A 23,737-nucleotide genomic window follows, 5' to 3' on the forward strand; every position below is an offset into this window, starting at 1 on the left:
GAATGGGGGAGGGAAACTGGTTCTGAAATCCCAAAGCAAAGTGAGGATCAGGAGCTGACACGGGATAAAATCCCAGAGGCAGCTCCATTGGGAATGAGGTGTCCTGTCACCACCCTGCTGGGATCCCGATCTTTAATCCAAGTCCTTAAGGAGTGTTTTGTTCCAAGTCCTAAGGAATTTTTATTCCAAGTCCTAATGGAATGGGATTTCTAAGGGTTGAATCTCTCTCTTTAATACAAGTGTGTTTTTACCTCCGCATTTCTCACATTGGGGTGAGTTTGTTGCATGGAGCAGCTCTTTGCACTCCTGGGAAGGGCCAGGAAAGAATGGAATTCTTTGCACTCCTGGGAGGATCCAGGAAAGAATGGAATTCTTTGCACTCCTGGGAGGGTCCAGGAAAGAATGGAATTCTTTGCACTCCTGGGAGGGTCCAGGAAAGAATGGAATTCTTTGCACTCCTGGGAGGGTCCAGGTTTGCTGTTTAATTGATGATTTTTTGGTCTTAACTGTAGTGGAAATTCATGGGAATGTCCTGCTGCTGAGGCTCCCTGGGATGCTGGGATCCTGGCACTGGGATGCTGCCAGGAGGCAGGGAATGAGGATGAGGTGGGAAAGACTGATCCCAGAAATTATGCTGGGTTTTCCATATCTTTTTTATCCTGCTGTAAGAGCTCGTTCCTGCCTCCAGAAGTCAAACTGGTGTTTCTGCCTTCATTGCAAAAATACTTCTTTCTTTTCCCGGAGCCAAGGGTTTCATTCCGAAAATCTGACATGGGATGTGTGAATTGGAGACTTCCCACTGAAAATCCAGGTTGAATTATCCCAGATTTCTGTGTCTCAGGTTAAGCTGGGTCAGTGCTGGTCCTGCACGTGGCTCCTGGGATGGACAATCCCCCAGGAAGAGGCTGTTGATCCCATTATAGTGAGACTTCATCATTGTGATGATACAATATTTTGATTATTTTGCATCCCTGTGCTCCATAATCCCGATTCCCTGCTCAAATCCAAGGAGCTGCTCATCAACAGCTGGAATAAACAGAGCTGTGATGCCCCCTCGTCCTCTCCCACTATTTTTTTTTAGTTAACATGGGGGTTTGGGGGACAAAATGAACCAGTTTTTGCCTTCTTCATTTCAAATCCAGGCCTGTTTCCTGGAAATATTCGGATGGGAACACAGCAGGATCTGGAGCCTCTCACTGTCCTGCCTGAGGTTTTCCTGCTCCAATGACAAAATCCACCTCACCTGTGAAGAAAATAATGGATTTGTCTCCCTCCCTGGGCAAGGAACCCGAAGTGCCTTTTTTTTGGGATGGGCTCGGATGTAGTGGGATGGGCGGGAACGGCCCTTTCCCGGCAGTTGGATTTTCCTGGCAGTGGTTTCGCAGGAGTTGGAGCCCCCCCAAAAGTCGAAGTGTGGCTGGGGGGGCTGATGCAGGGGTGTTGTGGGGTCTGCACCTCGTTATTGGCTTTGGAATTCCCTTGGAGGGGGTTTCCAGGCGGGAATTGCGAGCAGGGAGAGAAGGACGGGCAAAGCACTTTGGGGGGCAGAGCCCGATGGGTTCCCTTGAGGGATTTGGGGGCACAAAACCCTCCTGGGGGGCAGAGCCTGGGCCATTCCCTGCAAACTGCTGGGGGCAAAGCCCCTTTTGGGGTCAGAGCACCACGGCAGGCCTGGCAAGATTTGGGGGTAAAAAGACCCTTTTTGGGGGTAGAGCCCTGTGCATTTCCCTGCAAGATTTGGGGTGCAAACCCCCTTTTTGGGGGCAGAGCCTCATGCATTTCCCTGCAAGTTTTGGGGGTGAGAAACCCCTGTTTGGGGCAGAGCCCTGTGCATTTCCCTGCAGAATTTGGGAGAAAAAATCCCTTTTTGGGAGGCAGAGCCCTGTGCATTTCCCTGCAGGATTTGGGGGTGAAAAACTCCTTTTTGGGGGCAGAGCCCTGTGCATTTCTCTGCAAGATTTGAAGGTGAGAAACCCCTTTTTGGGGTGCAAAGCCTGATACATTTCCTTTCAACATTTGAGGTTCACAATCCCCTTCTGGGGGGCAAATTCTGATGCTTTTCTTTCAAGCTGTGGGGTTCAAACCCCCTTTCTGGGGCACAACCCCGGGGGATTTTGTTGGGGGGGGCAAAGCCCCTTTCATGGAACAGAGACTTTTTTTGCAAGATTTGGGATGCAGAGCCCTTTTTAGGGTGCACGGCCTGGTCCATTTTCCTGCAAGATTTGGGGTGCAACCCCCCTTTTTTGGGGGGACAGAACCTGATGTTTTTCCTTGAAAGATGTGGGGGTGCAAAGCCCTTTTTGGGGGGCAGAGCCTGGGCCATTTCCCTGCAGGATTTGGGGTTCAACCCCCTTTTTGGGGGCAGGCCCTGCTGCATTTTTGGGGTGAGGGGGGTGTTTATCCCCACCTTGTGGTGTCCCCTCCCCTCCCCCCCCAAAGGATTGCTCCCTCCAATTTTGGGGCCAGCCCGGGGGGGTGGATGATTTGGGGGGTGGATGATTTTGGGCGGTGTAGATGTTTTGGGGGGGCTGTGGAGGATTTGGGGGGTGTAGATGCTTTGGGGGGGTGGATATTTTGGGGGCTGTGGGTGACTTGGGGGTGCAGATGCTGGGAGGGGATGATTTGGGGGGCTGTGGATGCTCTGAGGGGGGTGTGGGTGATTTTGGGAGTGGATGATTTTGGGGGTGGATGCTTTGTGGGGGGTATGGATGATTTTGGAGGGCGGTGGATGCTCTGAGGTGGGTGGATGATTTTGGGAGTGGATGATTTTGGAGGGCTGTGGATGCTTTGAGGGGGAGTGGATGATTTTGGGAGTGGATGATTTTGGAGGGCTGTGGATGCTCTGAGGAGGGTGCAGACGCTGTTGGGGGGGCCGGACTACAGGTCCCGTCGTTCCCGGCCGTTCCCGTCCCGCCCTTTCCGCCGCGGCCGCGGCAGCGCCATGAGCTCAGGTCAGGGGGGCTCGGGGGGACGGGGGGTCCGGGACCCCCGGCCGGGCCGGGACCCCCCGCGGCAGTTCCGGGCGCTCCGGGGGTCGCTGCGGGCGCGGCCCGGGGGGGGAAGTGTGCGGGGATGGGGGGGCACAGCGGGGCTTCGGGTCCCTTCATTTCGCTTTTTTATTCTGTGGTAATTTGCTTTTTATTTTGCTTTATTTGGGTTTTATTTTCCTGTAATTTGCTTTTTGTTTTGCTCTATTTTTTTTTAAACTTTCCTATATTTTGCTTTATTTTTGGTTGGTGTGGGGTTTTTTGCTTTTTCTCTTTTTTATTTCGCTTTATTTTGCTTTATTTTTTCCTTTATTTAACTTTATTATTTTCCTTTATTTTGTTTTATTTCGCTTTATTATTTGGCTTTATTTCCCTTTATTACTTTCCTTTATTTCCCTTTATTACTTCCCTTTTTTTTCCTTTTTTATTTTACTTTATTTTTGGGGTTCTTCTTTTGCTTCTTCTCAGTTTTATTTTGCTTTATTTCCCTTTCTTATTTTCCTTTATTTTGCTTTTTTATTTTGCTTTATTTTCGGCCTCTTATTTTGCTTTCTCTCTTTTGTATTTCGCTATATCTTGCTTTATTTCACTTGATTATTTTTCTTCATTTCGCTTTTCATTTTCCTTTATTTTGCTTTATTTCACTTGATTATTTTTCTTCATTTCGCTTTTCATTTTCCTTTATTTTGCTTTATTTCACTTTTATATTTTGCTTTATTTTAGTTTTTTATTTTCATTGTTTTATTTTCTTATTACTTTTTTATTTTGCTTTACTTCGCTTTATGATTTTGCTTTTTACGTTTATATTTTGCTTTATTTTTGCCTTTTTTTTTTGCTTTTTAATTTTGCTTTATTTTACCTTATTTCCTTAATCTTGCTTCTTTATTTTGCTTTATTTGGGGGGGGGGTTAATTTTGCTTTACGGCTTTTTTATTTTACTTTATTTTGCTTAATAATTTTGCTTTATTTGACTTTTTTATTTTGCTTTAATTTGGGGAAGTTTATTTTTATTTTTATTTTTTGCTGCTTTATTTTGCTCTGTTATTTCACTTTATTTTGCTTTATTTTTGGGTTTATTTTGCTTTTTTATTTTCCCTTACTTTTGTTCCCTTACTTTGCTTTTTTGCTTTTTTATTTTGCTTTATTTCCTTTATTTCACTTCATTTTACTGCTTTATTTTCTTGCCTTATTTCGCCTTTTAATTCCCCTTTATTTTCCTGTATTTTGCTCTTTTATTTCTCTCTGTTCCATTTTATCAGTTTGCTTTTCCTCTTTTTCCCCCACTTCATTTCTCTTTTATTTCACTTTATTTTGCCTTTTTTGTTCATTTCTCTTTATTTTATTTCCCTTCATTTCTCTTTATTTCGCTTTTTCATTTTGCTCCATTCGCCTTTTTTATTTCACTGTTTTATTTTTCTTCCTTTTCCTTTTTCCTTTTCCTTTCTTATTTCCCTTTTTCTTTCCTTTTCCCTGCTCTGCCCCCCCTTCCCTCCCGCAGGATTTGCTGGGGGGGCCCTGGGGGTTCAGATCCGGGTGGTGCCGGAGCTGATGGGAAGCACATCCCAGGATCCCCCGGGTGGGCTCTGGGTCCGGAAAAGGCTCCGTGACACCACAACTTAACCAGGGAGAACTTCTTGGCTTTGCATCCCATCGGGATCCGAGCTCACCATCGGAATTCCGGCGCATGGGATGCAGAGATCAATCCACGGGAAAACAAATCCCAGGCTTTGGGATGCTCCAGGACCTCCCAGCCCCACATCCAGATCCCTGCAGCCCAGCGGGAGCTGCTTCCCTGCGAGCAGGTTGCTCCAGCTTGGACTTTGGGAATGCTCTGTGCCAATCCTGGAGCATCCCTTGGCCGGGTCTCCCGTCGGCATCGCGAGGCCGGGCTGGATGGGAAGGTTGGGAAGGACCACGGTGCCTTTCCGAGCAATCCCAGGGGTTTTGTGTGGATAAAGAATGGAGCAGGATGTCAGGTAGGAAAAAGGCATCCAGGCATTTGGAAGAGGACGGGAAGCCCTCAGAGGCTCCGTGCCTTGTCCGCGTCCTCATTCCCGGGAATACAGAACCGGCTTGGCCTGTACCAGGCAACCTTTGCCCGTTTCCTTTGGAACCGGCGCCGTTGGCACATGGAAGTTTCTCAAGGGGTGAGGGAAGAAGAGCCTTGGGCAGGAAAGGGGGGGTGACATCCGTCAGGGTGCCCATGGTCCCTGTCCCCGTGGTCCTCATGCCCACCATCCCTGTGCCCACCATCCCTGTGCCCACCATCCCTGCGCCTGCACCGATCCCACCCACATCCCCTCAGATCCCGCTTGTCCATCTCCTCCTGTGGATCTGGATCCACAGCAGAGCCGCCCTCGGGGCTTTGAACTTCCCCCCTTCCCCCCCCATTTAAGGCTTTAATGCCGGTTTAGAGAGTTCTAGTCCTGGCTTATCCTCCCAGGGACGGTGTGAGGAGCTCTCCCCCTCTCCCGGGGGATGGAGGAGCCCGTATTTAACCGGAATTTGGGAGACAGGCTGGGTTTGGATGTGAACCCCCTTCCCTCCCCCCTTTGCCGGTGGTTGCCCAACCAGGATGTTCCTGCAGGTGCTTCCTCCAGCTCGGAGGTGGTTTTGGCAGCTGGAGAGCTCTTGCAAAACCGTGTTCCAGGAAGGTCAGGGTGGGAGAGGATCCCGCTGTGCCGGAAGGGTTGGAAGGGTCGGATCAGCACGTGGAGAAGCAAACGCTGCCACCTTCCTCCTCCTGGATGATCCTTCCAAAAAAACCCAAACCAAACAGACTGAGGTAGACACGGCTGCTGCTTCCGAGGGATTTGTTCCCTGGCCCATCCCAAGGATTTGATGCCCCAGAGTGGCTCCTCCAGCGTTTCCAGTCTGAATCCCAGTCTCCCGTGGCCCCGCCTTGGATGGAGCCCATCTCACCCCTTGGTTTATCCCAGCCCGGGCCCATTTTTCCAGCTGTGCTCCATCGGCCTGGTCAGACCTGTCTGCTCCAGCGGTGTGTCCCGCTCCGGTTGGCTCGGAGCTGTTGGCTTGGATGAGTTTATGTTGGCTCGGTGGAAAGGGCAGGAGAGTCGCCAGCATCTCGTCCCAGTTCCTCTCGGGGCCGTGGCATCTCCCATCCCGGAGCTGCTCAGGAAGATCATCTGGAGTCAAATCTCGCCCTTCGTCACCAAAACACTGTTTTTCCACCTCATCCCTCTTTCCTTGCTTTGGCCTCATCCTGATTTTCCATGTCCCTGTCTCCAAGGGCACGGGTTGACCTTGCCCAGCCCATGCCAACAGCCAGAGCTCGCTCTGGAGCAGAGACTTCCATGGGGGATCTTCCTCAGCTTGTGTGCAACCTCCAGGATGGATGGATGGATGGATGAGTGAATGGATGGATGAGTGAATGGATGGATGAGTGGATGGATGGAAGATGATGGGTGGATGAAAAGATGGATGAGTGGATGGAAGAGGATGAATGGAGGGATGAATGGATGGGTGGAGGGATGGATGGATGGAAGGATGGGTGGATGGAAGGATGGGTGGATGGAAGGATGGGTGGATGGATGGGTGGATGGATGGATGGTGCTGCCCAGAAAGTCCTGACCATCCATAGGGAACCATAGGAGCGGAGGGAGACCTCAAGACCCCCTTGGGATTTGTTGCTTCCAGAAAGGGGCTGTGGGAGCTGGGGGAAGAGGTCCCTGGGATCAGCATCCACCTGTTTTCCATGTGCATCTGGGGCCAAATCCTGGGACAAGGACAGCACTGGCATTCCCAGCCACTTCCCAGCCAGGCTGGGGGTGCTCCAAAGGGGGTTCAGAGCCACAAGGCCCGTGGGCTCCAGGTTCCAGCTCTGCATTCCAGAGTCAGTGTTCATCCTCCCCTGCCAGGATGTGTGGGAAATGTCAGAGCATCCCAGGCATCTTCATCCCAAATTTTCCCCAAACCCTGACTGCAGGAACACGTGGTGAAGGTGCCGGACAGGGCATGGACTCAGAGCCAGGCAGCTGCAAGGATTCCAACCGAGATTTTTGTGCAAATCCAGTGTCAGTGCGGAATCTTGGCTCCTCTTTTCCCTGGACGAGCCGGGCTGGTGCATCTCTGACCCTCCCGAGAATTTCCAGCCTCTCCTGGCCGTTATCCCCCTCTTAATCCCACTTTCCCAGCAGAGAGGGAGGCAGATCCCTGCCCGGGTCCTGGGATAACCCCCTGGAGCGGGAGCGGACCCGTCCCGGGTCCTGTTTGCCCACGAGGTGTGGCCGCGATTCCAACCGCTTGCGCAGCTCCCGCCCCTCCGGAGGCTTCCCGGACACGTGGGCAGGTGATGCCGACCCTATGGATCCCATGGATCCCACAGCCCAGCCCAGCCCGCTGGAGTGAGCCAAGGCCGGGGGCCCTCCGAGCTCGCCGTGGCTCGGGAAGCAGCCGGGATGGGAGCGGGAGGTGAGAAATCCATGGGAACGGGCTCGGGCAGGGTCTGCTCCTCCCAAGGATTTGCTGCTTTGCGGATCGGAAAAAGCCGGAATAATTCTGCCGGTGCTCCAGGAGAGGGGCGGGCCGGGCTTCCCGCTTCCCGGCCTGCTCCGGGAATGCGCGGGGAGCGGATTGGGTTGTTTTCAGTCTGGTTGGATACTTTTCCCCTCCTGCAAACCTCGGGAAAAGCCTTTGGCGAGGGCCCCCCCCTCCGGCCTCTCCTTTGTTCTACCCTTGGGAAGGGCGGGTCAGGCTCTTCCTCGCCCGCTCCCGGCTTCCTTAAACCTGGAATGCACCAGGGAGAGACGATGTGTCCCTTCGGGCTTTTTTCGGCTCCTGGGAGAGCTTTTGTTTTTCCTCGGGCTCATCCCCCTGTTCCTCATCCCAAAACTTATCCCTTGGAGCGGCCCCGGCCGCGTTTCGGGAGCTGGTGAGATGGATCCCGGCGATCCCCAAAAACAGGGATGAATTCAGGCTTTGCATGAATTGCCTTCATCACCCGCCGGCGAGCTCTGGGATCAGCCAGGGAGCGGCAGGATTCCCGCCGGAAGGATCCCAGGAATCCCGGCTTTTCCAGCAGGGAACGGGTGCAGGGGCTCCCGCCCGGCACAGAAATAGTTAAACTGCGCTCAGTGCGCTCCTGGAAACCTGAACCCGGCCCAGGCGGGGAAGCAGCGGCTGTTCCGAGAGTGGGAATGAGCTCCCGGGTTGGTGTTTGTGCCACGTGTTATCACCCCGCGGCTGCTTTGAGATCCTGGAGCTGGGAATGTCGTGATTTGTAATCCAGCGGGGATTTAGGGGATAAGCAAAGATCTCGGAGTTGGGAATGTCATGACTTGTAATCAGGTGTGGATTTAGGGCATAAGCAAGGATCTTGGAATTGGGAATGCCAGGATTTGTAATCCAGCATGGATTTAGGAGGTAAACAGAGATCCCGGAGTTGGGAATGTCGTGGTTTGTAATCCAGCATGGATTTAGGGGATAAGCAAAGCTCCTGGAGTTGGGAATGCCAGGACTTGTAATCAGGTGTGGATTTAGGGGGTAAACAAAGATCCTGGAGTTGAGAATGTCGTGATTTGTAATCTGGTGTGGATTTAGAGGATAAACAGGTTCAGCTTCACGTCCCAGAGGGGATGATCCCAGTGATGCCCAGGCCGGGCTTCGGGGAGCAGCGGAGCCCGGCAGGAATCGGAGGTGCCGAACATCCTGAAAACTGGGAAGTGCCGGGTTTTGTGGCCCCGGCGCAGAGAGCAGAGGGAGCGGAGGAAAGTGGCTTAGAGAGCTCGGCCTGGCCGTGTCCCAACCCCGCTCCCGAAAGCCGCTGGAATTCCGCCAGATTCCCTCCCGGGGCTCCCCCGGCGCCGCTCCCGTGACCGTCACGTGCGGCCGGAGCGGGACGGGGCCGCGCAGGGTGTCCCCCATTCCCGCAGCATCCCGGGCTGGATGGCCGGGAGCCGCCGGGTCCGGCCGCCGTCTGGGATGAGCCAGGGATGGCATCGCCTCAATAACCCCCGGGATCACCTCCCCTTATCCCTTTTCCCTGTTTTTTTGGGATTTGCAGACAGCAAGCTGCTGGGGAGTTGGTGACCAAGCTGGATCCCCTCTCCTTATTCCTTTTCCCTGTTTTTTGGGGATTTGCAGACGCCAGCAGGCTGCTGGGGAGCCGACGGCGGAGCTATGGGACGCTGCAGCCAGATCCATCCCACATGGTAGGGCCGGGGGATTCTCCGTGGGGAGGAAGGCTTGGGATGGGGGTTTTCCACCCTCAGAGGTGTTGATTGTCACCTGCTTGGGGTTAAATCCCGCCAGGAAGCTCAAGGATTTTATCAATTTGGGGGTTAGTGGCTGATAATGCTAATTTTAGTTGATTTTATCACCGAGGACCTTTCTGGATTTGGAGTTTAATGGCTGATGATATTAATTTTAGTTGAATTTCTGACCAAGGGCCTGCCTGGATTTGGGGTTTAATGGCAATAATGTTGAGTTGCTGTCTCGCCAGGCAGGCCCAGGTGAGCCTCTCTTGCAGGAGGTGTCAGGGTACCAGAGCCGCCCGTGGCGGGTGCTCCTGTGCCACGTGGGCTCCGTCCTCACCGCGGGGCTGCTCCTGCTGCTGTTCCACTGGAAGCCCAGCCTGGAAGTGCAGGCCAAGTGCAGACCCTGTGCCCTGGGCCAGGCCGACTGGGTCATCATCAGGGTGAGTCCTGGGGGGCCTGGGGGCTCCTTCCAACCTTCTCAGTGCTGGGGGCCTGTGGAGCTGGGCTTGGGCTCCCAGCAGGGTCCTGGGAATGGTCCTTGCTGCTGCTCACCCTCTCCATGGCTGGCATCTCCTTCCATCAAGGAACCCCAACTTCCATCAAGGTGTCCCAGCACCAAATTGTTCCAGGAATTTTTTATTATTAAATTATTTTTATTATTATTATTATTATTATTATTATTATTATTATTATCATATTTTCAGTGTTATTTATTAAAATTTGTATATATAAAAATATTCTCATCATATTGCCATTATATTTTATATTACTATCAGCATTATGTAATACATAAATATATATGAGTATTGTAATACATAAATATATATGAGTATGTTATTTATAACATATTTATTATATATTTATTGTAGCATACTGATTATATAATATTATCATTATTTTATTATTAATAATAATTATATTATCCCATTAGTCCAGGAATAACTCTTATTACTAAAATCACTTTGTGCTTTCCCCTTCCCTGCCAGCCAACCAGGCCTGGAATTTCTCTTCATTATCCCCCAAACCCATGGGTAGCCAGGGCCTCCCTGCCTTCCAGAGGCTCTGGGCTGAGCAGGGAGCTCCCGGTGTCCATCCCAGACCATCCCTGTGTTCCAGGACCACTTCGGGCAGTGCTTCACCTCCAGGGTGCTGCTGGAGCCACTGGGCGAGGGCAGGTGAGCCGGACTCGTCTTCCCATGGGATCCAGGGTGTTTGAGGGAGGGCTGACCCTCAGACTCCCATTCCCATGGGATCTGGGGCTCTGAGGGAGGGCTGACCCTCGAGCTCCCATTCCTGTGTGATCCGGGGGGTTTGAGGGAGGGCTGACCCTCGAGCTCCCATTCCCGTGGGATCTGGGGCTCTAAGGGAGGGCTGACCCTTGGTTCCCCGGCCAGCCTGGAGCAGCCCCCTGGGGCGCGGCCGGAGGAGCGGCGGAGCAGCGTCGCCGTCGGAGTGTCGGATGAGGAGGAGAGCCGGGACACCCTCCGGCTCCACGAGAACGAGGAGGTGATGCCCGGGACCTTCCTGCCCCTGGGAACCCTCTCCCTTCCCATAGGCTGCCCTTGTACCCCACCAACACCTTCTCTTTTCCGTCCCCATGGGATCAGAAGAACGTCCTGAGGTATTACCTGTTCCAGGGGATGCGCTACGTGTGGCTGGAGCGGCGGCAGATGTTCTGCAGGGTCAGGTATTCCCCGACCCTGACCCTCTCCACCCTCTCCTCGCCCCTTCGGCTCCCTCAAGACCCTCCTGGATGCCCTGGGAGCCACAGCACTGCTCAGGATTGTCCCTCCTGGAGTCCATCCCGTGGTGTCGGTGCCTTTCTGGGCACAGGGAACCGGACGGAGCAGTTTGGCAGCTCCGGATGCTCCTGGCTCTCCCAACTGTGCCCCTTTGTTGGCTTTCCTTGGCACTCACAAGCTGCTGCAGAGGCCAAGGAACACAACACTCTCCCTTTTCCAAAGGGGGTTTTTAGTGTTCCCAGGGACCTGGCCGTGGTGTTTGTTCCACTGGTCCCGCTGGTTTTGACTCTGTCTCTCCGTTTTTCCTTCTCCTGGCGCTTCCCAGTGTCCTGGATGAGGGTTGGACTTGTGCAGATCTCCACCTCTCCCAGCCTGGGCTGGACCAACAGGACCACAGCACCAGGTGGGGATCCCTGTGGGATGCACAGGGAGCACACATGGCTTTTCCAGGAGCAAAAAGTCCTGGAGCCTGGATTTTCCTTGCGTTCAGACCTCCAAACCCCGAGCTGGTGGGTGGGATGGAATTCCTGGGCTTGGCTTCTCCACGTAACTAAGCTCCCATGGAGGTGTGGGCAGCAGGGGGGACCCAAGAGGTGGAAATGCTGCTTCTCCCAAGGGTGGATTTCCTTCCCTCTCCTTCTCTCTTCCCAGGAGGAAGATCTACGGCCCGAACCTCATTGAGGTGCCCGTCAAGTCCTACGCGAGGCTGCTGGTGGAGGAGGTGGGTGTCCATGGGCTGAGCTTCCAAGGAGTGGGTTTTCCCAGGGCAGATCATTCCCTGGCTCCACATCCCTCGCTCCAAGTGCTTTGTGGGTCCTTGGGAAGGGAGGAGAGGGCTTTGGGAGAAGGCAGAGCTGACACAGCCGTGCGGGGGACCCGTCCTGGCTTGGACAGGAGCACCCCCAGGTAGTTGTGAAGGTGGCTGAGCACCCTCAGGAGCACCGTCCATGAGGAAAACTGGGGAGGGTGAAGGGTTTATGGGACATCAGCTGGTCCATCCCCAGCCTCAAGGAAGGGCCAGCTTCTCCACAGGAACTGTTTTTCCTCAAGGAGCCTGGAGGTCTCATGATGGGCTGGAAGAAGCTCTCCCACCTCCCAGAAGGGAGGAAGGTCTCCCCTCCTCAAAAGGAGCCTGGAGGTCTCCTGATATCTGGAGGAAGGTCTCCCCTCCTCAAGGAGCCTGGAGGTCTCAGGATGGGCTGGAGGAAACTTTTTCCCCACCCCAAGGAAACCTGACACTAGGCTGGAGGAAGCTCTCCCTGCTCCCAAGGAGCCTGGATGTGTCATGAGGATCTGGGGAAGCTTTTCCCCCTCCCAGGAGCCTGGAGGTCTCACAGTGGCCTGGAGGAAGGTCTCCCACCTCCCAGGAGCCTGGAGGTCTCATGATGGCCTGGAGGAAGCTTTTTTTCTTCCCCCAAGGAGCCTGGAGGTCTCACAGTGGGCTGGAAGAAGTTCTCTTCCCAAAGCTTCTCCTTCCCCTTGTTGCAGGTGCTCAATCCCTTCTACATCTTCCAAGTGTTCAGCATCGTACTGTGGGTGTGTGATGCCTATTACTACTACGCCGCTTGCATCTTCCTCATCTCCACCGTCTCCCTGAGCTTGTCCCTCTACGAGACCAGGAAGGTTGGTGGGATTATTTGGGATGAGCATCTCTCTGAAACGGCCCATTTTTTGCTGCCCTTTGACCTCTGTGCTGGTGTCGAGCTCCCCCTGAGCCCAGCTGGGTGAGGACAACCTGCAATCCAATGGCAGGATGGCTTTCCTTGTCCTTGGTCCCTGATCCCGAGCCTTTGAGACCACTTCCAGGGATGCTTTGCTGTTCTTTTTGGGTGCCCTCGGGTGGTTTTAACTTCTCCCTCCCTGTCTCCCAGCAAAGCACCACGCTGCAGGCCGTGGCCAGGATGTCGGTGGGCGTCCGAGTGCGCCGACGCGGCAGAGGTGAGGGTGGCGCTCCGACATGGAACTCTTTGGGATGGCCTCGGGGTGCCGTGCCTGAGCACGGCCACGCTGTTTTCCAGAGGAGACGATGGTGAGCTCGGTGGAGCTGGTGCCAGGGGACTGCATCAGCATTCCCGGGGACGGGCTGCTGGTGCCCTGCGATGCTGCACTGCTGACGGGCGAGTGCATGGTCAACGAGAGCATGCTGACGGGTGAGAGCCTCCATCCCTGGCATTCCTGGGTTATTTCGGGGGAGAGGATGAACCTCGTGTCTCGGTGACCCTACGGCAACCCCTTCCCATCCGGGCTGGCCAGATCCTGCCTTGCTCAGGCTGACAGAGCTCCGTTATTCCCAGGGGAGAGTGTGCCGGTGATGAAGACGCCGCTGCCGGCCGGGGCGCAGGCAGACGGGGCCGTGTACTCCCCGGAGGAGCACCGGAGGCATACCCTGTTCTGCGGGACACACGTCATCCAGGCCAAGGCCTACGTGGGGGGGGAAGTGCTGGCCGTGGTGACCCGCACAGGTGATGGACTGGGGAGGAACACTGGGATGGATCCGCACCCTTGGGAGCACGTGGTGACCCCCCGACCCTTCCCACAGGGTTCTGCACGGCCAAGGGGGATCTCATCGGCTCCATCCTCTACCCCAAACCCGTCAGCTTCAAGTTCTACAAGGACGCCGTGAAGTTCGTCCTGTTCCTCGCCGTCCTGGGTAGGTCTGAGCGCGGAGACACCACTGGGAGCATCCAAACTCCTCTGGAAGGTTGAACCCCCTCCCTCAGCTTTGCTCAGTAACCCTTCTCCCTCCGGCACAGCTTTCGTCGGCACCTTGTACAGCATCCTCATCCTGGTTAGGAACCAGGTAGGGCTGGTGGGGCTGGAGGATCCCCCAGGATCCACGGGGACCATCAGGATGAGGGATGCCCACCCCGTCCCTGCTGCCCTGCCAGGTGCCCATGGGGCAGATCATCATCCGCGCCCTGGACCTGGTGACCGTCATCGTGCCGCCGGCGCTGCCGGCCGCCATGACCGTGGGCACCATCTACGCCCAGAACAGGCTGAAGAAACAGGGAATCTTCTGCATCAGCCCCCCCCGGATCAACCTGTGCGGGAAGATCCGCCTGGTTTGCTTCGACAAGGTGAGCAGGGCGGGCCGGGGGCACCATTCCCGGGGGAGGGATCTCTGGGACACCGCAGGCTCTCCCCGCAGACGGGAACGCTGACGGAGGAAGGGCTGGACGTGTGGGGGGTGGTGCCCCTGGAGAACAACCGGTTCCTGCCCATCGTCCACGAGCCGCGGCGCCTCCTGGCTGGGCCCCTGCTCCACGCCCTGGCCTCCTGCCACAGCCTGTCCCTGCTGCGGGCACAGCTCGTCGGGGACCCCGTGGACCTCAAAATGCTGGAATCCACCGGCTGGGTAAGCCAGGAAGGGGGGATTCAAAGGGGGAAGAGGCAGGAATCCCGTTCTGCCAGGACGGGGGGGGTCAGACCCCCCGTGAGGTTGGGGGGGCTTTGCCGTCCCAGCCCCTGCCTCGGTTGCAGCGCCTGGAGATGATGGAGGAGGAGGAGGGGGAGCTCCCGGTCTTCCAGCAGTTTGGGATGAAGGTCTTGGCTGTGGTGAAACCTCCCCCTGAGGAAGAGCAGCCCTGGGACAGGGTAATCCCGTGGAGCAGAGCGGCTCCGGCGCCCCAGACTGCTGGGTCTGCTCCTCACAGCCCTGGAGAGGTTCCTCCGGGAGAGATTCCTCCTGGAGACGTTCCTCCTGGAGAGGTCCCTCCTGGCCCTGACATTCCGTCCCCTCTGCAGAAGCACCAGTTGCCCCTGGGGATCCTCCGGCGCTTCCCTTTTTCCTCCTCCTTCCAGAGGATGAGTGTCCTGGTGAAGCTCCCCGGAGAAGCCGTAGCCCACGTGTACGTCAAGGGCGCCCCGGAGATGGTGGCCAGTCTGTGCAGGAAGGAAACTGGTGTGTACTGGGATGTTGGGGGTCACCAGTCCCGCTGCTCCATCATCTGTATCCCTGCAGGGAACTGTCCTCAGGGATGCTGGGGGGCACTTCCCAGAGGCACAGAGCTTTGGATTAGCTCCAGCCACGTGTGGGGAAGAAAACAGGAAGATGGAAGACCAGGAATGGGGCTGGGGGCTGGATGAGCACCCAAAGCCCTTTGGAAGCTCAAGCCCCGTCTCCCCTCTCCTGGTCTCGGGGTTCCTTCAGGAGCTCTTCTGGCCTCGCTTTTCCAGTGCCCCTGGATTTCTCCCAGATGCTCCGACACTACACCACGGATGGTTTCCGAGTCTTGGGTCTGGCTGGCAAAGCCCTGGGCACGGTGGCCACCTTCGAGGAGGCCCTGCAGCTGCCCAGGTTGGTGCCCAGCCCTGTTCTCTCCCTTTACACCTCGTTTGCTCCGAGCATTTCCAAAGATGTCTTGCTACCCTGCAGCCTGCAGGGAATTAGACCCTAATCTACACTAAGGGAATTCCTGGCTGCCTCCCAGAGGGATTTTTAGCTGTTTGTACCCATGGCTGCTCTGTGCCTGGTGGTGGTGGTGGTGAAGGGCCCGTTGTGTCCCACCAGGGACTCCGTGGAGAGCAGCCTGAGCTTCCTGGGATTCCTGGTCATGAGGAACGTCCTCAAGCCAGAGTCTGCGCCCGTGATCCAGCTCCTGAGGAACGCCAACATCCGGCCCGTCATGGTGACAGGTGATCCCGGGGAACGGGGACACGGAGTCGGGAAGGGACAGGACACGGACAGTCCTTGGTGTTGGGCAAGGGGTGAAGGGGTTTCCTGCCAGAAATCCATGGCCTGGAGCAGCTGTGGGGGCACAGCAAGGACTCCTGGACGCTGGGTTGGTGTATCCCTGCCCTTGGAATGCACACAGGGCTGGTGGGCTCAGGCTAAGGAAGGTTTTTGTGTGGAAAAGCTCCTGGTTTTACTCTCGATCGCCCAAATGTCAATATCTTGCAAACACCCCACATTTCATGGATCATAGTGGGGGAACAGAGTCAACTCCAGGTGTTCTGCAGCCAGGAAAGCACGATTTGAATCTGCTTTCCTTTGGAGTGGGGAAAACACGAGGGTTTGGAGTTGTCCCCCGAAACCACGGGGGGGACCGCAGAGAGGGGACACGGCGGGTCGGAGCTGCTCCTGCTGGCCTGGAGCCCCCAAAAGCCCATTCCCTGTCCTCCCCCCTGTTCCTGGCAGGGGACAACATGCTGACGGCGCTGAACGTGGCCCGCGGCTGCCGCATGGTGGAGCCCCGGGAGCGGCTCATCTTCGTCTCGGCCTCCCCGCCCGGGCACGGCAAACCCGCCGCACTCCGATTCCTGCCGGCCGAGGATTCCCAGGGCGAGGAGCAGCCCCAGGTGAGACCCCACGGCACGGTTTGGGGGTTCCTCGAGCCCAGAGTGCCCAGTCACCCACTTCTGCACAGAATCCCAGGGGGGTTTCAGTTGGGAAGGAAGCTCGTCCCGTGTCCTCGAGGGAAGGGACACCTTCCACTATCCCAGGTGGCTCTGACCTGGCCTTGGACACTTCCAGGGATCCAGGGGCAGCCACAGCTTCTCTGGGCACCCTGTACCAGGGCCTCTCCACCCTCACAACCATGAATTCCTTCCTTATTTCTAAGAAATGGAGTCTCTCAAGTCCAGCTCTCCCCGCAGTCATGGGAATCTCAGAATCCCAGGGTGGGTTGGGTTGGAAAAAACCTTAAGGCTCATCCCGTTCCACCCCCTGCCATGGGCAGGGACACCTTCCACTAGCCCAGGTTGCTCCAAGTCCTGTCCAGCCTGGCCTTGGACATTTCCAGGGATGGGATGTGGTTTTCCAGCATTGTTAGCCCTCGAGGCAGTTAAGGATGTGATCCTGCCCCTCATTAAATGCCCCTTTTAGGAGAAGTTAAGCTGCTCTTGTCTCTTCCTGGGAGCACATCGGGCTGGAAGGGATGTTCCAGAAATCCTCCTCGTGGATGCTTCCAGGCCCTGCTCCAGGCTTGCCATGAAGGGCTCAACCAAACAAGCTTTTTATCCCAAATATCCCCATTTCTGTGCCTGGAAATACATCCTGCTCCTGTTTCCCTGGCAGCACGTCAGACTGGAGCTGAGGCTCCAAACCTGCTCCTCATGGATGCTGCCAGGTCCTGCTCCAGGCTTGGCACCAAGAGCTCCATCCAACAAGCTTTTTATCCCAAATACCCCCTTTTATATCCCTGGAGTTGGGCTTTAGGGGCAGCTGCTCCCCCTCCTGCCCTGAGGAGGCTGCTCAGCCCGTTATTGCGAGGCTCTGCAGGGACTGGAAGGAGAACAAGGAGCTGTTTTCCTTGGCAGGGCCTGGAGCAGCGGGATGGCTCCTCCCCCCCTCCCCAGCCCTGCCACTTGGCCCTCAATGGAAAATCCTTCCAGGTGGTTTGTGAGCACTTTGCCGACCTGCTGCCCAGGGTGAGTCCCAGGGGAACCCTCTGACAGGGCTGGGACCTCTGGAGAGGTTGGGAACCCACCAGCTGGGTTGGGGAATCCTTTGCTGAGGTTGGGAGACCCTCCATGGGGGTTGGGGAACCCTCTGGTGGGGTTGGGGATGCTCCAGCAGGGTTGAGGTGCCCTGTGGTGATGATGGGGAGTCCTCCATCGAGGTTGGAGAATCCTTTGGTGGGGTTGGGAAACCCTCCAGTGAGGTTGGGGGATGTTTTGGGGAGGTTGGGGAATGCTCTGATGAGGTTGGGAACCCTCTGGCAGAGTTGGGGAACCCTCCAGTGAGGTTGGGGACCCTTTTGGTGAGGTTGGAGGAGTCTCCCCAAGTGGGCTTGGGGGAGTCTCCAGCAAGATTGGGGGATCCTTTGGTGGAGTTGGGAGTCCTCTGGAGAGGTAGGGGGATCCTCCAGCAAGGTTGGGGTGTTGTCCATTGAGGCTGGGGGATCGTTTGGTGAAGTTGGAAATCCTCCAGCGAGGTTGGGGAGTCATCCATCAAGGTTGAGGAATCCTTTGGTGGGGTTGGGAGCCCTCTGGAAAAGTAGGGGAGCCCTCCAGTGAGGTTGGGGAATGCTCTGGTGAGGGGAGAGTCCTCCAGCGAGGCTGAGGAGTTGTCCATCGAGGTTGAGGGATCCTTTGGTGGGATTGGGAGTCCTCTGGTGGGGTTGGGGAACCCTCTGGTGGGTTGGGGGTTCTTTGGTGGGGTTGGGGGGACCTTTGGTGAGGTTGGTGAACACTCCAGTGAGGTTTGGGAATGCTCTGGTGAGGTTGGGGAACCCTGTGGCAGGACTAGAACCCTCCAGTGAGGTTGGGGACCCTTTTGGCAGGGCTGGGAACCCTCCAGCAAGGTTGGGGAGTCCTCCATCAAGGTTGGGGAATCCTTTGGTGGGGTTGGGAGCCCTCTGGTGAGGTTGGGGAACCCTCTGGCAAAGCAGGGGGACCTTCTGGTGGGGTTGAGGGACCCTCCAACAAGGGAATTGGGTTGGGGGTTGGAATCCTCCAACAAGGTTGGGGACCCTCCATTGATTTTGGGGAACCCTCTGGTGGGATTGGGGAAACCTCTGGTGGGGTTGGGTTCCCTCTGGTGGGGTTGGGTTCCCTCTGGTGGGGTTGGGGACCCTCTGGTGGGGTTGGGGAAACCTCTGGTGGGGTTGGGTTCCCTCTAGTGGGGTTGGGGACCCTCTGGTGGGGTTGGGGAAATCTCTGGTGGGGTTGGGTTCCCTCTGGTGGGGTTGGGGACCCTCCATCAAGGTTGACCTCCCTGAGGCCCAGTGTGGCCTCACAGCTCCAAAACAAAATTCCCTGAGGGTGTTTTTGTGGCCTGTGTAAGATCCCCTGTGCCCTCCGAGCATCTCCTGGGCACAGGGATGGGGGGGTGAGATTCCCTGTGCCCCCTGAGCTCCCTCTGGGCACAGGGTTGGGGGTGCTCTGGGATGGACACGGGGTCTCCCGTCCCTGGCAGATCCTGCTCCGAGCCACCGTGTTCGCCCGCATGTTGCCCGAGCAGAAGACTCAGCTGGTGTGCAGCCTGCAGGAGCTCAAGTGAGGCCCGGGGGGGTGGGGGGCAGGGGTTAGTCATGGAATTATGGGATGGGTCAGGTTGGAAGCTCATCCAGTCCCATGGGCAGGGATACCTTCCACAGTCCCAGGTTGCTCCAGCCTGGCCTTGGGCACTCCCAGGGCTGGGACAGCCACAGCTCCCCTGGGCAGATCTGGGGGTTTGACCCCCTGCCAAGGGTGTTGGTTCCCTGGGCAGATCCCGGGGTTCACCCCCTGCTGAGGGTGTTGGTTCCCTGGGCAGATCCCGGGGTTTGACCCCTGCTGAGGGTGTTGGTTCCCTGGGCAGATCCCAGGGTTCACCCCCTGCTGAGGGTGTTGGTTCCCTGGGCAGATCCCGGGGTTCACCCCCTGCTGAGGGTGTTGGTTCCCTGGGCAGATCCCGGGGCTTTCCCCCTACTGAGTGTGGGTTCCCTGTGCAGCTACTGCGTGGGGATGTGCGGGGATGGGGCCAATGACTGCGGGGCGCTGCGGGCGGCCGACGTGGGCATCTCGCTGTCCGAGGCCGAGGCGTCGGTGGCGTCGCCCTTCACGTCCCGCGTGGCCAACATCGAGTGTGTGCCCAGGGTGATCCGGTGAGCTCGGGGGGAACGGCCACGGGAGGGCTCCTCTGACCCTCGGGGGGATGGTCTGGGGCAGGGGGTGGCTGGGGGTGAGGGGAGATCTCGCTGCAGTTTCAGGGAACAGGAGGGGCAGGCCCTGAGCTCTGCTTCATGGGGACAGGGACAGCACCCAGGGAATGGCCTGGAGCTGGGGCAGGACAGGGTCAGGGTGGGTGACAGGAACTCTGCCCCACATGTACGTGGTGAAGGACCTTGTCCCGGTGAGTGCCAGCTTGGGACCATGGCTGGCACCGTTCCAGTCAGGTTGGGGTGGGAAGGATGGCACTGGGAGGTGCCAGCCAAGATCAGGTCTCCCATTTCACGTGTTCCTCGTGCTGCTGGTTTTTGGGTGGGTCTGCAGTGACTAAATCTGTCCTCCCTTGGAGGAATGTGGCAGGTCGAGGTAGGAGATGCCACCTTTTGTTGGAGTGGGGCAGGTGTTGGATCTCTGCTGCAGGACTTTGGTCTGGTGTGACACGAGGCTGTGCCAGGGAGGGTCAGGTGGGACGTTAGGGAAAGGTTCTTCCCCCGGAGGGTGATTGGCACTGCCCAGGCTCCCCAGGGCAGTGCCACGACCCCAAGGCTGCCAGAGCTCCAGGAGGGTTTGGACAACGCTCTGAGAGACGGGAGGGGATTGTTGGGGTGTCTGGGCAGGGCCAGGGGTTGGATCCATGATCCCTGGGGGTCCCTTCCAGCTCAGGATGTTCTGTGTGAATCTCTCCCTGCAGGGAGGGCAGGTGCTCCCTGGTCACCTCCTTTGGTGTGTTCAAGTACATGGCCCTGTACAGCCTCGTGCAGTTCGTGTCTGTGCTGCTGCTCTACACGGTGAGTCCCAAATTCCCACCCTGCCCCAGCCACCCTCTTCCTGCTGCCTCTGGACCTGGCCCTGCTCAAGGCCCTCGGGGCTTTTCTGCTCCCCAGCTCAACACCAACCTGAGCGACTTCCAGTTCCTGTTCTTCGACCTGGTGATCACCACCACGGTGGCCGTGCTGATGGGCCGCACGGGCCCCGCCCGCGCGCTGGGCCTGGCGCGGCCCCCGGGCACCCTCATCAGCGCCCTGGTGCTGGGCAGCCTCCTGCTGCAGACAGCCCTGCTCATCGCCGTGCAGGTCCTCAGCTACTTCATCACCGTCTCGCAGAGCTGGTGAGGCCCCAAACCCCGGGAGGGAGGAGCTGTGGAGGTTGGACAGGAGCTTTGAGGTTGAGTCCGCCCATGCTCACCACTGAACTGTGTCCCCACTGCCACAGCCACACGGGTTTGGAGCCCCTCAGGGGTGGGGACTGCACCACCACCCTGGGCAGCCCCTCCCAAAGCTTTACAACCCTTTCTGTGAAGAGATTTTTCCTGATATCCAATCTAAACCTCCCCTTCCTTAGGGATGGGAACGATGTGGAGGAGCCCTGGTGCTTGTCCACCACCACCACATTCACCACTAAACCGTGTCCTCAGGTGCCACATCCCGACATTTTCTGAACACTTCCAAGGATGGTGACTCCACCACCACCCTGGGCAGCCTCTTCCAAAGCTTTACACCCTTTCTGTGAAGGGATTTTCCCTGATATTCAATCTAAATTTCCTCTTCCTTAGGGATGGGAAGGACATGGAGGTTGTGATGGAGCCCTGGTGCTTGTCCACCACCACCACGTTCTCCACTAACCTAAGTGCCACATCCAGACATTTTTTGAACACTCCCAGTGATGGTGACTCCACCAGTGCCCTGGACAGCCTGTGACAGTGCTTTAGAACCCTTTCTGTGAAGGAATTCTTCCTGGTATCCCATACCTTCATGTGGGTTTGGTGATGGGAATGGCACACAGGTTGTGATGGAGTCCAGGTGCTTGTCCTGGCTTTGGGATCCAGGATACCTCCAGCTGTCTGGCAGCAGACGTGGAATTACAGAATGTCCTGAGCTGGAAGGGACCCCCAGGGATCATCAATCCAGCTCCTGGACCTGCCCAGACACCCCAACAATCCCCCCCTGTCCCTCAGAGCATTGTCCAAACCCTTCTGGAGCTCTGGCAGCCTTGGGACCGTGACACTGCCCTGGGGAGCCTGGTCAGTGCCAACCACCCTCTAGGGGAAGAACCTTTCCCTGAGATCCATCCCAACCCTCCTGGCACAGCTCCAGCCATTCCCTGGGTCCTGTCAGCAAGGAGAGGAGCTCAGGACCTGCCCCTCCCCATCCCCTCCCAAGGCAGAACATGGAAAACCAGGAGTCACATTCAGACCCTCTTTTCACCTGCCCCTCTTCTGTCCCCCGGCTCAGGTTCGTCCCCCTGAACAGCACAGTGACAGCCCCCCAGAACCTGCCCAACTACGAGAACACCGTCCTGTTCTGCGTCAGCGGCTTCCAGTACCTCATTCTGGCCGTGGCCATGTCCAAGGGATACCCCTTCCGGGAGCCCCTCTACACCAACGGTGAGGGTGGGGCTGCCACAGGGGCACAGAGACCCTCCAGCCCTCCTCCTCCTTCCCCTCCTCCTCCTCCTCCTCCTCCTCCTCTTCCTCCTCACCCTCTCCCCTCTTGCCCTCAGTGCTCTTCCTGCTCATCCTCGTCCTGCTTTTTGGCCTCATGATCTGGTTGACCCTCTACCCATTGGGCTTCCCCAAAACCCTCCTGAAGCTCCACGGCATCGAGGACCTGAACTTCAAGCTGCTGCTGCTGGGAATCGCCGCCCTCAACTTCTTTGCTGCCTTCGTGCTGGAGGTGGGGACGGGTGGGACGGGAGGGGCCAGGGGACCTTCAGGGGCTCCTCCAGGGGGGTCAGGGCTCCCCTCACCGTCAGCTCCACCCTCTCCTGAGGAACATCCTCCACAAAGCTGTTTTTCCACCTGTCTCTGCCTCAGACCGCCCTGGACCACGGCCTGCTCCGCTGCTGCCGCAGGATACGCCAGAAAAAAGCCTCCAAGAAGCTCTTCAAGAGGCTGGAGAAGGAGCTGAGCCAGCAGCAGCCGGGCTGGCCCCCCCTTAACGAGCCCCTCTTTGCCACCCCCAGGATGGCCATGGCCCTGAGATAGCAGGCGTGGGGCCCTCCCGTGCCACCCTTGGCCAATGGCCTTTATTTATTGATCCCAGGAAAAGGAGGGATGCGGCGGGCGGGATCCCGTGGGACACCCTCGGCATGGCAGCTCTGGGGCCACGGTCGTGGTGTTCCCGCAGGGAGGAGGTGGTGGAGGAGAAGCGGGAGGAGAAGATCCAGAGGAAGAGGAGGAACCGGCGGGGCTCTTCCTCCAGGGTTTCTCCTGCTCCTGTGCCAGGCACCGGGGCCGTTCCGCAGCGGAATTCCACCTCCCTCGTCCTCTCCTGGCTGCCCAAACTGAGCTCCATGACCTCTTTCCAGCTGGAATTTCCTAGAAAATAATAATTATGGCTGGAAAACTGCAGGTGGCCTGGCCAAGACCCCAAAACTCACTCCGAGGAAACGCCGCAGACGGAGGTGCTGCATCCCAAAAACAGAGGAGGGTCCCTGATCTTCTCCTGGCGAGGGCACCCCCCCGACCTCGTGTCCATGTCACTGTGACTCCCCTCCGTGGCCCTCCCTAGATGTGTAGGAAGTTTACAGTCCCCATTCCCAGCTTGCCAAGGATACTGCTCCATCCTGGGGACCGACCGCAGGCCCCTTTCCCGCTTGGAATGTTCCTGCAGGGCACTTCTGCTTCCGGCTGGGACCTTTGTAGCATTAAAAAAAAACCAGATCTCTTTATTTTTTAACTGCACTCCAATGCCTCGAGGTGTAAAAACCATGGGGAGGGTGAAGGTGCCAATTCCAGGTTCTGGATGGCGCCAATTCCAGATTCCGGATGGTGCCATCACGGGTGTTGTCTAATAAATTAACACTATTTTCTTGACACCTTCCTTGTGCTACCTGGTAGGGATGGATGCAGGATGGCATGCGTGGCACGGGGCAGTTTCCATGGAATATGGGAGCAGGGCAGAGGTTTTGGGGTCACCTCATTCCCTGGCCCATCTGGAAGGCGCTCCGATGCTCGAAAGCAGGGAGCAGAGCCAGGGATGACACCGCTGGGATTCCGGCAGCCCGAACTGAGCTAAGTAGCCTCTTTCCAGCTGGAATTTCCTAGAAAATAATAACCATTGCTGGAAAAACCCAGGTGGCCTGACCGGGACTCCCAGACCTCGCTCCTGCAGCCGAGGAAAAGCCGGTGGACGGAGCCGCCGCATCCCAAGGTGGGAAGAGCTGATCCCCAGGGAGGGGGATGTGCTGCCTGCATCCCCCT

General features: G+C 56.9%; 1 protein-coding gene across 8 annotated transcripts; it reads left to right on the top strand.

Annotated features, from left to right (window-relative positions):
* The first annotated feature begins 2,929 nt into the window (after positions 1–2,929).
* On the top strand, positions 2,930–23,350 carry ATP13A2 (ATPase cation transporting 13A2). 8 transcript variants are annotated; one of them, XM_032708838.1, is made up of 29 exons: positions 2,930–2,951; positions 9,090–9,157; positions 9,475–9,642; positions 10,319–10,377; positions 10,597–10,708; positions 10,810–10,889; positions 11,270–11,347; positions 11,596–11,665; positions 12,433–12,567; positions 12,816–12,882; positions 12,963–13,094; positions 13,239–13,406; positions 13,484–13,594; positions 13,698–13,744; positions 13,833–14,021; positions 14,093–14,299; positions 14,425–14,538; positions 14,689–14,845; positions 15,121–15,241; positions 15,455–15,579; positions 16,082–16,242; positions 17,203–17,313; positions 18,803–18,882; positions 19,320–19,472; positions 20,228–20,324; positions 20,421–20,644; positions 21,768–21,919; positions 22,036–22,208; positions 22,349–23,350. In XM_032708838.1, the coding sequence occupies exons 1-29, from the start codon at positions 2,942–2,944 to the stop codon at positions 22,517–22,519; spliced, it is 3,540 nt and encodes a 1,179-aa protein (XP_032564729.1). In that variant the 5' UTR covers positions 2,930–2,941; the 3' UTR covers positions 22,520–23,350. The 8 variants fall into 8 exon arrangements, with proteins under 8 accessions (XP_032564729.1, XP_032564726.1, XP_032564725.1 ...); XM_032708835.1 differs by having other exon boundaries at positions 2,935–2,951; positions 9,448–9,642; XM_032708834.1 differs by lacking the exon at positions 2,930–2,951 and adding an exon at positions 7,212–7,418 and having other exon boundaries at positions 9,448–9,642.
* Positions 23,351–23,737: the final 387 nt, after the last annotated feature.

The sequence above is a fragment of the Chiroxiphia lanceolata genome, chromosome 22 (assembly GCF_009829145.1).
Source record: "Chiroxiphia lanceolata isolate bChiLan1 chromosome 22, bChiLan1.pri, whole genome shotgun sequence".
Lineage (NCBI taxonomy): Eukaryota > Metazoa > Chordata > Aves > Passeriformes > Pipridae > Chiroxiphia > Chiroxiphia lanceolata.

Excerpts from the sequence above, each read along its gene's own strand:
- ATP13A2 (XM_032708834.1), top strand. Across the intron at positions 13,595-13,697 it reads CCTGTTCCTCGCCGTCCTGG|CTTTCGTCGGCACCTTGTAC; the intron begins GTAGGTCTGAGC and ends CCTCCGGCACAG. Across the intron at positions 20,645-21,767 it reads ATCACCGTCTCGCAGAGCTG|GTTCGTCCCCCTGAACAGCA; the intron begins GTGAGGCCCCAA and ends CCCCCGGCTCAG.